Source organism: Phyllobates terribilis, unplaced genomic scaffold (genome assembly GCF_046119375.1).
Source record: "Phyllobates terribilis strain yellow unplaced genomic scaffold, ASM4611937v1 Scaffold_4__5_contigs__length_816908805, whole genome shotgun sequence".
Lineage (NCBI taxonomy): Eukaryota > Metazoa > Chordata > Amphibia > Anura > Dendrobatidae > Phyllobates > Phyllobates terribilis.
In genome coordinates, this window is record NW_027362764.1 from 221923445 (window position 1) to 221937186 (window position 13742).

The 13742-nt window shown below is 38.5% G+C and overlaps 1 protein-coding gene across 4 annotated transcripts in view; it reads left to right on the forward strand.

The window, feature by feature from the left end:
* DNAJC13 (DnaJ heat shock protein family (Hsp40) member C13) overlaps window positions 1-13742 on the forward strand; it is a 172081-nt gene that overhangs the window by 80359 nt on the left and 77980 nt on the right. For all 4 annotated transcript variants that reach the window (XR_012320069.1, XM_073678100.1, XM_073678097.1 and 1 more), the window contains exons 14-18: window positions 7528-7635; window positions 8530-8685; window positions 9099-9155; window positions 10854-10975; window positions 11519-11594. Coding sequence is in view for 3 of the 4 variants with exons in the window: in XM_073678100.1 (XP_073534201.1) it covers window positions 7528-7635; window positions 8530-8685; window positions 9099-9155; window positions 10854-10975; window positions 11519-11594 (519 nt within the window). In the remaining variant the exon portion in view is untranslated. The remainder of the gene's footprint in view (window positions 1-7527; window positions 7636-8529; window positions 8686-9098; window positions 9156-10853; window positions 10976-11518; window positions 11595-13742) is intronic.

The window sequence follows — 13742 nt, forward strand, 5'->3', positions numbered from 1 at the left end:
TCTTCAAAAGAGCTTAAATGACACATCTTGAAACCCCATGGGCTTGAAATCTTTGCCCGATGGAGACCTTGCTGATGCAGTATAACTGCAATGTGTCTTCTTGCTTTGTTCAGACTTGCCATAGTGTATGTATGACATGTGACATAAAACTTGCTTTTGTAGGAGAGTTTGGCTGCTCCAATTTTAAGCCTTCTGCACAGCGGTCTCATTTAATGACTGTGTTTCAACCTACGAAAATGATCATTATCACCTAGTTGGTAAAACTGGTTACTCATACACCTGATAATAATCCTACAAAATCCTTGACACTGCAAGTGTACCCAGAACTTTTTTTTGCAATTCTCAAAGCAAAGGGTGGTTACACTAAATATTGGTTTGATTTAGATTTTTAACTTGTTAATTTTGTCAATTGATAAAAATAAACTATTAACACTTTTTTTTAAACATTCTTACTTTGCAGTATTTTTTCCACACCTGCCTAAACGTTTGCTTAGTACTGTGTTTCTCAATTATAACTGTAATGTAAGGCAAAATAGAGGTGTAAAGTGAAGTTATCAGAAAATGATGACATATTGTTTAAATTAGCTTTTGTGCTACATATATATATTCTTTTCATTTTGGAAATGTTTTGTCTTTTTTTATTTTTTCATAGTGCGATCTTTACTAAAAAAAAAAAAAAAAAAGATAGTAGTAATCTTGCAATTTGCACACTGGCTACCGGGGCTTTAGTTTTCCCATTTTCCAGGAATAGTTTAGGTAATTTTATGATAATATCTTCCTTTTAAGAGAGTAATTGGTGAATATTTTATTGCATTTTCTGTATTTATTGCACCTTTAATTTCAGCTGCTTTTGCGAGGTAGAATAGTGTAGCCTGCTATGCCCAATAAAGCGAAGAAAATACTAATAAAAGTAAAAATGGATCAATTCTATCCTTCATGGTTCCTGGCTAAATACAGAAGCCATGACGTCAGTGTGAACAGAGCCTGCAGAAGAGACTTTTATAATGGTACTAAATGTGTTGATATGTAAGGGCATGTGACTAGGTTTTGCTAACTGCCTTATCTAGGCTTTTCCAGGAAATTAGTTTTTCTCGTTCATGTGATTCTCTTAAACAATGATGGCATTCATAGAAACTTGTGATATGTCGATCACATTTAATCATATGAAACGTGTAATTTTTTTTTTAGCGTTTAACCAAATTTTCACCATGAAGTTCAAACTAAAGTTCTTTGTAGGATTACTGGGCAGCACCACAGTTGGTCACCGTCGCCTATGCATTCTGCAAATTGACACTGTGAACAAGATTGTTTCTTTTGATATAATAAACAGAAGTGCATAATGATGTCCTGGTTAAAATGGGCCACGGGTCTTGTGGGCTCTTTTGATGCTCATGTGGTAATTATTTGCAAGCCTAAGGCTACATTCACACAAGTGAACCCCACTTTTTGTACATGCAACATGAACGAAAGTATATCTATACTACATAAATATTAGAGTAAATATATAAAAAGGCAATATATTACCAGAATTTTGTCAAGTAATGAATACAAGACGACAATCCCAAAATTCCAGGACTGAGATGTGCTAAAAATCAGAGCACCCTCAACCCACAGAAAAGGGGAGGGCTTGTATAACTAAGGCACATATGAGGTATAAGAGCTACACATAAACCAATACCACAGATTGTTACATGTAAGCAAGTAGCTAAAAGAGCTGGGTAGGGGGTAGAAAGGACTCTTCCCTACAAAATAACACTTAGTAAATTAATATAGCTTCTGCTGTCTTGTTACAGTTAACAATATTGTCTAGTATATGAGCATACTGTCAACCTATCACTAGATCATAGCCTGCTACTCAGTCTGTAGAAAGCCTGGGGGGATATCTTCTTACCTCCGCATCCCTGGTATCTCCAGTATTAGATCAGAAAGACATGATACACAACAGTGTGGGCGGCCTCTTATTGCCTCAGCACTTCTTATATTTCCAGTATTAGACTAGATAAGCTGTGTGGACAGCAGTGTGAGCAGCCTCTTATTGACTCAGGATTTCTATAATTTCCAGTATTAGAATAGATAAACAGGGTGTGGACAGCAGTGTGAGCAGCCTCTTCTTAACTCAGTATACCTGGAGTCTCCAGTATTAGAATAGATTAACAGGGTGGACAGCAGTGTGAGCAGCCTCTTCTTACCTCAGTATACCTGGTATCTCCAGTATTAGATCAGAAAGACAGGGTGGCGAGCAGTGTGAGTGGCCTTTTTTTACCTGAGCACTTCTTATATTTCCAGTATTAGAACAGATAGGGTGGACACTAATGTGAGCAGTATCTTCTTACTTCAGGTCTCCTTATATCTCCAGTATTAGATCAGAACGACAGTGTGGATCTCAGTGTGAGTGGCCTCTCCGACACATGAAGAAAGGGGATTTTGCTACTGCACATGCTCAGACACCTGTTCTATCAACCTAGGACACGTTTCTGTCAGTGTAACAAGACATTGTCCATTTTTAAACAAAATGAGTGTGATTTGCAAATTAAAGATATTTATAATTACATTTTGTTCTTAACATTTTTTTTATAATCCTAAAGTGGCCATTTAATGTCGTTAAAGGTCACCAATTGGGACACTTTTTTTTTTTTTAATCCTTTACTTGGGTTATCCTTTTTCAATAAACTTTTCCCATTAGCTCCGTTATCTGTGTAAATAAATAAAAATGCTGTCTCTTTTGTTCGACTGCAGCGGTGATGTCACATCAACATGATGTCACGGCTGCATTCAAATAACAGAGACTGGGGCAGCCAAAAATATGCCCCACTGGACCCTTTGATGGTAAGTAAAACTCAGATTGTTTATTTTAAAGTTTTTTCAAAGAGGATAACCACTTTTTATGTGATTTTTTTTAAATTACGCTGTTGTGTGCCTATTATGCTTTTAACATCATCTTTGCATGTTTTGTGGTTTCGACAGCAATTAAATTATATTTATGTACAGTTGAAACCAGAAGTTTACATATGCATATGTGACCTTTTATATAGCGTGTTTTTCTCAATATCTGACATGAAATCAGAATAAACCTTTCCTATTTTAGGTCAATTAGGATTACCATCATTTTTAATATTTGCCAAATGCCAGAATGAGAGAGAGAGAACGTTTTAAGGCATTTTTATTACTTAATGCAAAGTCAAAAGTTTACATACACTAAGATTACTATGCCTTTAAACAATTCTGGACTGCCCATATGATGATATGTGTTTGGAAGCTTCTAATAGTTTTTTTTTGGCAACATCTGCGTTAAATAGACACACACCCGTGGATGTATTTTAATGCACACCTGAAACACACTGCTTCTTTGTGTAGCATCATGGGAAAGTATAAAGAAATCAGCCAAGAGAATTTTGGACTTGCACAAGTCTGGCTCATCCTTGGGTACAATTTCAAGATACCTGAAGGTGCCTCGTACATCTGTACAAACAACTATATGCAAGTACAAACAAGATGGGAATGTCCAGCCATCATACCGCTCAGGAAGGAGACTGGTTCTGTGTCCCAGAGATGAATGTGCTTTGGTCCAACATGTGTATATCAACCCAAGGACAAAAGCAAAAGACCTTGTGAAGATGATGAAGGAAGCTGGTAAGATTGTGTCAATAGCCACAGTGAAACGAGTACTGTATCAACATAGGTTGAAAGATCACTCTGCCAGGAAGAAGCCATTACTCCCAAAGAAACATGAAAAAGCCAGATTAATGTTTGCAAATGCACACAGAAACAAAGACCTTAATTTTTGGAGACATGTCCTGTGGTCTTATGAAACAAAAACTGAACTTTTTGGGCATAATGACCATCGTTACGTTTGGAGGGAAAAGGGAGAACCTTGAAAGCTTAAAAACATCATCCCAACTGTGAAACACAGGTGTGGCACTACTGAAGCAACATCTCAAGACATCAGTCAGGAAGTTAAAGCTTGGGCGGAAATGGGTCTTCCAAATGGACAATGACTCGAAGCATACTGCCAAAATAGTAACAAAGTGGCTTAAGAATAACAAAGTCCATGTTTTGGAGTGGCCATCACAAAGCCCTGATCTCAATCCTATTAAATTTATGGGCAAAGCTGAAAAGGCTGGTGCGAGCAAGGCGACCTACAAACCCAGTTACACCAGTTTTGTCAGGAGGAATGAGCCCAAATTCCGACCAACTACTGTGAGAAGCTTGTGGAAGGATATCCCAAACATTTGATCCAAGTCATTCAGTTTAAGGGCAATGATACCAAATACTAATGAAATGTATGTAAACTTTTGTCTTTGCAGTAATAAAAATGCCTTAAAACATTCTCTCTCTCCATTATTCTGGCGTGCACACACACTCACACTCTATCTCTCTATCTCATACATGACTTTACTAACTCTCTATCCTCTCTATCCAATACATGACTTTACTAACTCTCTATCCTCTCTATCCAATACATGACTTTACTAACTCTCTATCCTCTCTATCCAATACATGACTTTACTAACTCTCTATCCAATACATGACTTTACTAACTCTCTATCCTCTCTATCCAATACATGACTTTACTAACTCTCTATCCTCTATATCCAATACATGACTTTACTAACTCTCTATCCTCTCTATCCAATACATGACTTTACTAACTCTCTATCCTCTCTATCTCATACATGACTTTACTAACTCTCTATCCTCTCTATCTCATACATGACTTTACTAACTCTCTATCCTCTCTATCTCATACATGACTTTACTAACTCTCTATCCTCTCTATCTCATACATGACTTTACTAACTCTCTATCCTCTCTATCCAATACATGACTTTACTAACTCTCTATCCTCTCTATCTCATACATGACTTTACTAACTCTCTATCCTCTCTATCCAATACATGACTTTACTAACTCTCTATCCTCTCTATCTCATACATGACTTTACTAACTCTCTATCCTCTCTATCCAATACATGACTTTACTAACTCTTCTCTTCCTCTCTCTGACCACAACCTTCTTTCTTTCTCTGTCAAGAACTGTCTCCCTGCTCCAGACACCCCCACTTTCCACACCTGTAGAAATATACGTGCCATTAACTCCCAGAAATTTATGAAAATGTTGCAATCATCATTGGCCCCGATCTCCTCCCTCTCATGTCTTGACTCTGCACTGAAGCTTTATAATGAAACATTGCAATGCGCCCTGGATGAAGCCGTACCTCCTACACAGAGAACAACTCTGCAAAGACGGCGACAACCCTGGCACACGCTTCAAACAAGTTTCCTCCAGCGGTGCTCTAGGTGTGCCGAAAGGCTGTGGAGAAAATCTAATCTGGCCAAAGATTTCCTCCATTATAAATTTATGATTAAAATCTATAACTCAGCCCTTCACCTCTCCAAACAAACCTACTTTAACAACCTCATCATGTCACTGTCCAATAATCCTAAACACCTCTTCGACACATTTCACTCTCTCCTTAATCAAACAGCAGAGGCCCCGACCACCGATCTCAGCGCTGACGATCTAGCCAATTATTTCAAAGAAAAAATTGACCATATCCTACAGGAAATTTTCTCCCAATCCCCAAATTTTATTCATGCTCCTCCCTCCCACAGTGCATCTTGCTCAGTTTCTGACTTCGAACCAGTCACATCAGAAGTGACCAGGCTCCTTGCCTCCTCTCGTTCTACCACCTGCACCAGTGACCCTATTCCCTCACATCTCCTTAAGTCCCTTTCTCCAGCTGTCACCACTCGCCTAACTAAAATATTCAACCTCTCCCTCTCAAATATATAAGACATATTTTCAGTTGTTTCACACTTTTTTGTTAAGTATATAGTTCCACATGTGTTAATTCAGTTATTATGCCTTCAGTGTGAATGTACAATTTTCATAGTCATGAAAGTACAGAAAAATCTTTAAATGAGAAGGTGTGTCAAACTTTTGGTCTGTAGTGTGTGTGTGTGTGTGTGTGTGTGTGTGTGTGTATATATTCATACATACATACATACATACATACATACATACATACATACATATTTATTCACTAGTCACAAAAAGTTAGGGATATTTGACTTTCGGGCTAAATTTATGGAAAACGTAAAAAGTTCACGTTTCAGTGATATTTATCATGAAAGTAGGGCATTTAAGTTGAAGCATGCAATGGTGATTTCCTCATCTCAAACAATTTTTTTGAAACAAAAGCCAACAGTGGGGGTTATACCCCAACAAAAAAGGTAAATGTCTCAATAACTTGTCATGTGGTTTTTGACCATCAGTTACAGCTTGACAACAACGTCTCATGCTGTTCACAAGTCGAGTTATTGTCTGCTAAGGCATGGCATCACACTCTTCTTTCCTCAGTTTATTGAGGTTCTGGGGAACAGAGTTACGAGCCTCTACACAGTGACTCAGCTGATCCCATGGGTTTTCTTTAGGATTCAGGTCTGGAGAAACGGCAGGCCACTACATTTGAGGTACCCCAGTCTCCAGCAGCAGTTCCCTAATGATGTGACCCCGGTGAGCTGGAGCATTGTCATCCATGAAGATGAAAATAGACCTGTGTTGTTCTTGCAGAAGCACAATGACTGGATTAATGATGTTAGATAGTAGGGGCTTGTCACAGTACCATTCACAATGAGTAGGGCAGTACTGTATTGACTAGACAAACCTGCCCACACTGTAACACCACCACCACCAAAGGCTCATGTGGTGACAACAGTGGCTGATGCATAGCGCTCTCCTTGACGCCTCCAATTGTTGGCAGCCATCATTTCTGCTCAGCGTGAATCGACTGCTGCCTCTTTATTGCCCAGACTGAGAGTTTTGGTGGGTGGCCCTTTCTTTGCAGGTTTGTTGTGGTACCATGATCTTTCCATTTGATTATCATAGATTTGATGGTGCTCCGGAGTATCATCAGAGATTATTATTATTATTATTATTTTATAACCCAACCCTCCTTTGTCTTCATGGTGTTGTTTGGTTAGTGGTGCCTCTTGCTTAATGGTCTTGCAGCCTCTGTGGCCTTTCAGAAAAGGTGTGTACATGCTGACACACAGGTGAACGTCCTTTCACTAAGCATGTGACTTATGAAGATAATTGCTTGCACCAGAAATTTTTAGGGGCTTCATAGCAAAAGGGGTGAATACATTTTCACATGCCAATTTTTAGTTATTTTATCACACATTTAATTTATGCCTATATTTTCTCACTTCACTTCACCAACTTAGACTACTTAATGCTAATGCATCACACACAAATCGGATTGCAAAAATATTTAAACACAGGTTGTAATGTAACAAAATAGGTAAAAAGCCAAGTTATTGGTGTTGGTGAATACTTTAGCAAGCCTTTGTGTGTTTCTGATGGTCTATTCACCCCCTGCAGATTGGCACAATAAAAAGTCCAACAGCTGCTGCTCACCTGCTTGTCGACTGTTTCTGAATACCAGCACATATTTTTTTTTCTTGCTGTATATACACAATCCAATGTTATGATTTTTTTTTTTTTTTATTCCCTTTTTTCCCTCAGCCAATGCATGATGACTATGACTTAAGGCAAGAGCAACTGAACAAAGCATCCCTTCTTTCTTCCAAAAAGTTTCTGGAAAACTTACTAGAAAAATTTAATTCCCATGTTGTAAGTAAACAAACCTCTAATCCACAAGTCTATTGTTTTACTGTAGTTTCAATATGGCACATGAACAAAGCGCAAGTAACAGATAACAGACTGTGTGTGAGCTGCAGGATAACCTATTTTCCTTAAAAATGCTCTTTATTAGCTGTAGGTTGTTACAGAATTGATTCCGTAACATAATAAATATTGCGTATGACAATCTGGTCAACCTCCCAGCCAGAAGTAGTCTTTAAAATGGAGCTCTATTTTAAAGTCTCTGGCTTAAGCAGTATATTTTAATGGAAGGTGCCCGACCACTGCACTGAAAGTTCGGCACCTGGAAGAAAATTAACTTTATTTCTCCCGGGAGCCACCGGTTTTCTGTCATACATGCGTGCCCGGAGCAATTAGTCACTGCTCACAGCACTGAGAGCAGCCTCTATAAGCACGCCCTAACACTGACTGACATCCAGCACTGCAGTGCATCAGTACTGAGCTGGATGTCAGTCAGTGCTAGGGTGTGCTAGATATTTTACTAGCTCGATTTCTTCAGAACTCCTGGAATAAAATGAATAGGGTGGAGAATTTTGTGTAAACAATCATAGTAGTAGTCTTATTATATACTTATCTGTTTTTTTTTTCTTGTTGAATTGAAAAAGGAAAAAAAAAGTTTGGTATTTAAAAAAAATTTTACTTTTACGATCACAGTTGCTGCATTTCTAAGCCATCTGCATTCTGCTCACTACCAAACCCTAGTATTCCCAAATACCAATAAAATATTTCTCATAGGTAATGCAAGTTTTGCCCTATTACTTAATCTCCCGTGTATTAGATATTTGTGTCTTTATTATATATATTTTTTTTAATGTTGCCATTATTTAATAAATGCTATTGTTTAGTTTTTCTTTTCTGTTTTAGAATTATGGGACTGGAGCTTTGGTTATCAGCTCACTCTTGGATTTCCTCACCTTTGCCCTCTGTGCACCATACAGCGAGACAACAGAAGGGCAGCAGTTTGATATGCTGCTTGAGATGGTAGCATCAAATGGTAGAACGCTTTTCAAGCTCTTTCAGGTATTCATTTTATAACTTTCTATTTTTTTATGCGTTTTACCCCTATAAATTTTAATCTTGTAATAAGGTGTGGGGGCACACACTGGGGGATGGATTACAGTTGTATTTTCTCACAATAAAATGTTTAGTTTTATTCTTATTAAAATGTACCTCCAGGCATATATGCCAATGCGATCACCAGAAGTTTCAATTTGAAGTCTTGAGTCCGATCGGTAAGGCAGGAAAGGTGGCACATATATCTGGAGGAACACGCCAGGCTAAACTAATGTACTGTTGTTATGCAAGGTCTAAGATGAGTTTATATCTTTTAAAAGAACTTTTGGTTAGGTATTTATTTTTCTTAAATGTTTTCAGTTTTTAATTATAGACTTTGAATGCTTTTAAACTAATGTGTTCTTATATCTTTATTGTAGCACCCTTCTATGGCTATTGTAAAGGGCGCTGGCTTAGTAATGAAGGCTATCATAGAAGTAAGTCTTTCAACGTAGTTATATTGATGCTTGACATTGGTTTATCCCTCATATTAAAAGGGGTAGTCTCAGGTTGTCTCTTGAGCAGCTCACAGCTCTGAAGTCTCCTTACTTCCTGGTTGCTTGGGTTGAGGGGTAGTGCTCCTCCATGAATGACCCTTCTGATTCAATAGCTTCATCCTGCTACTACACATTAACAGTCTGTCAGTATGTGTTCTGAGCCTTCAATGTCATCACTATATTGCATATACAGATAACAGTACATTTGAACAGCTAAGGAAAGCGAGAACCGTGATTAAGAGAACTGCTCTGGAAACTGCCAATGCTGGATGTTGGGAAAAATTGTGATTTATATAGGAGGGATAAGAGCCCTATCGGGAGATGAGGGGAGAGATATGAGTCTCAAAATGTGTAAAGAAATCAATGGGCTGGAGAGAGGTGACTGGGATCTTGGGCGTTAACTTCTCTCCTGAAATGTAACTACTACTGGCAGGCACTAGTGGCCAGCTCCTTGAAAACAAGCTGTATACTATGTAAGTTAAAAGATTTAACAGCAGGAGAATCAAGGCAGATCGAAAAATCAAGTCAATTGCAAACTTGCTTATTTTCATGCTGTCTAACTAGCTAAAGCAATTTTAATAAAATGGGAATATCCCTTTAAATAGTTATGGATTTATATACTAAAAAAAAAAAAAACCTATTGTCTCATCTACCGCGTAGATGAGGCAAAAATGATGCTTTGTTGCGCCTTATTAATGGCCTTATTAGCTGGTCTATGGCTGTCATTTTCTTTTGCTCGTGGTGTTGCATAGGACATAATTCAGCATTTCAATTTTTCCCACGTTTTTTGCTCATAAGGCTTGTCTCCCCTTGATAGCTTTTTCAAGGTCTCCTGATTGGGATCCCTCTTTTATGAGCCAAACCGTAGAACTTATGACAGTCGTGGGGCTCGATTCATCAAAACTTATGTAAGAATTCTGATGTAAAAAGCTTTGAAAAGTTGCAGAATTTTGGTGCAGCACAAGGCTGTGGTTAAATTATGCAACTTGTGGCATTCTCACGCCATTTACATCAAGCTCCGACAAAGTGGGCAGAGCTGGGACGGGATGGGGTGTGGCAACCTCCACTTGTCAAATTCATGACAAGGGACAGTGTTCCTTACTCCACAAATCTTACAAGTCCCCAACTGGAGTAAGATTTTTGATGAGGCAAACAAGGAGATGCATGCCACTTTTCACACGCTCCCGATTCATTAAATAATGTGCACCTAGTAATAAATTGGGAGCGCCTGACTCCAGTATGTCTCCTAATCAAGAACCATGACGGTCTTGATGAATCGGGGCCTTGGTTTATTCATGCACGATATGGGTGACCATTAATTTGAATTGTAACTTGTAATTTTCCTGGTAGCAAATAGCTTTTAGCGAGCAGATGATGAGAACTTTTCCTGATTTAAACTAATGGAGCAAAGGAAAAAACAGATGAGCACTTGCCTCTGCAAAAGGAAATTCTTTCCCGCATAATGAAGTGGTAAAACAGTATTTTTTAGGAATCTGTTCTTCTGCGTTGTCAAAAATGCACCAAAATTTTCTTAGACTGTAAGCAAACTATGTTTGTCAGTGGTGCACTTAGGGTAAATTTGGAGCAAACACATGCTAAATTGCTATTGTTATTTATTATATCCTCTTTATTTTCTAGGAAGCAGACAAAGAAATTGCAACAAAAATGCAGGATCTTGCTCTCAGTGAAGGTGCCTTACCTCGACACTTGCACACTGCTATGTTTACAATAAGTGTTGATCAAAGAATGCTCACAAATCGGTGAGTGCATGGTCCTTTCTGCTTTATCACTGATAATTAAAGCATATCCTTAAAACAGTGGCGTATGCTGCAAATGGTGACTGTGCAGAATCACTATATCATGTAAGCAGCGTCCCCTGAAGTTAGATGGTAGGAAACAGGTCCTCCAGGCCACAGATTTCCCTGTGCATTCCAAGTTTCTCCATAAAAAATAATAAAACAAACAACAAACATAAACGCGTCTCTTCCATCCCCTTCTGCTCCAACTCTGCTGCTCTTCGGCAACTTGCTGGTCCTTGCTTACTTCCTTCAGGGATCATGTGCTGTACATCATTCATTTGACCGCTGCAGCCAATCACATTATCGCTGCAGCAAGTAAGCGAAGACCAGTACAGACCACCAGCAGAGCAGTGCAGCAGTTAATGCAGTACTTATAGTTTTCCCTTTTATTTATTTTTTTTTAAACTCATTCCATTCTCTTCTCTTGTACTATTGTTTACAATGTGATTTGAAATTATTAAGAACTGAGAAAAAAAGTTTAGTTTTGTTTGTATTTTTTTACAGACAGCTGAGTAGACATTTAGTTGGCCTGTGGACTGCAGAAAACATGACATCTCTATATTTGATGAAGCGCATTTTGGTAAGATAAAGGGAGAAGAATATTTGTGCAAAAATAGTCGTCAAAACCAATGAAAAAAAGGCCAGTGTCTCCGAATTTTTTTTGTTGTTTTTTTTTTGTTGGGGACTTTCACTTTCTATGGCTTTCTTTGAATTGCTTTTACAGCAATTTTTAAAGATGCAGTCATTTTTCTTCGTGTTCTTTTTGTGAAAATATGAAAAGGAGGGCACTGGTTCATTACTAAAACATGTAGCATGTTTTATCCTGCATAAACTTGACAAAACTAATTTGTATTTAAGTTGGCAACCGTATTGGTTATCCTTTTTTTTTTTTTTTTTTTTTTTTTTTTCTTTTCCTATACTATTCATTGTCCAAATGACAAATGTTAAAACTGACTGGTCAAAGCACCACTCCAGCGTTTTTTTTTGTTTTTTTTTATCGCAGCGCTGGAGTGGTGCTTCTAATCGAAGTTCCCTGCCCCTAGTATTGTAGTTACCAGCTGCTGTCTAAAGCTGTTCCCAGCACCGCTTCGGTCGCTCTCCAGCAGTTTGTAACCTGCTGGACGCTCCATTGTTTGCTGGAGTGATCTGGAAGTCATGATGCAATGCAAGTCTATGAGAGACAGAACAGGGCCAGAAAGGGGCTCGCATAGAATTAGTTTGAGTCTTAGATTGCAGCGTGGGACCAGAGCGGTGCCGGGAAGATGGCGTCTCGTAAGTATAATACTAGGGTCAGGGAACTTAGATTAGTAGCACCACTCCAGTGCTGAAATAAATAAAAAACTGCTGGTGTGGTGCTTTAATTGAGCTGCAGCTGATTTAGCATATTTTGGTCTTAAAACTGTATTGTGCTTGGTTATAGCACATCATTGTAAGGAAAAGAACCTTAGACCTCTGGTTTTGCTGTGATCATTAATTTCAGAAGGATCTCTAACTGTGGAGCGCACACATTGAAGACACCGAGACTGCTGTGTACATCACATGGGAGACTCCGGTACTGGTGCATATACATCATATAGCAGATACCCGCACTGGTGCATATACATCAAATAGGAGATACTGGGGCTCATGCATACATCACATAGGAGACACTGGGGAAGGTGTATACATTACATAGAAGACAGTGCGGCTGGTGCATATATTACATAGGAAACAGTGGAGCTGATGCATATATTATATAGGAGACAATGGGGCTGGTACATACATTACATAGGAGACAGTGGGGCTGGTGTAGACATCATAAAACAGACACTACGACTGCTGGCTTCATCATTGGAAGGTCCTGGGCTCGCTAGCTTCGCCCACAAAGAACCTCCTGATGCAGGCACTGGCCAGTACCAGGACGTAATCCTTTATTACATGCGTCACAGCATTCAATAGTGAACGATGCATGCATGAGCTTGTAGTGTATGGAGGAATTTAAAGGCTGGTGGATGGCGAAACTGGGCTGGCTGCCAAAGCACTGCGGTCCCTGGGAATCTGCCCGGGGGCCAGAGAAAATGACATTACGTTCTGAAAGTTCCCTACTCTGGGTTAGGGTGATAACAAAGTTATGTAGTGTTATTGTATTTCCAACTTTTAAAAAAAAGATTTATTTTTGTCCCGTTTCTTTTTCTTTTTTTTGAGAAGTGACCTATTTGGCAGATAACCGCTGCCATTCAGTTATGTATTTAATTTTGTTTTGGCTTTCATATGGGATAAATATATTTTATTTATTCGGAAAATTCCACCCATAGCGTTGTCAAACATGTTAAGATTTGTTTCTGAACCCATGAGCCCATGACTTTTATATTCATTAGTCCATGATTAGAGAATGAGAAGTTATTATCTTATAGTTGTGACTGATCACCGTAGCCTTATAATGAAACTGAAGCATTAACTTATGCTCTGAAAATGTTTACATCTCCCCAACCATTTGTAATGTATTTATTTTTGACATTTTGAAGCCATATGTTACTAAACTATATATTTTTTTATTTTTATTTCTTCCTAATTATGAATTATGTGCATACCCAAGACCGTTTAGGTCATTAGCACATGTAATACTTGAACCCAGTGGACTCAATCATCCAATAAAAATGCCCACTGACCTGTCTGTTTTACTAAATACCTGTGTTCCCCATTAAATCACTGTTCCAGCGCATATTTTATTAGAAGTGCTACTTGTTTA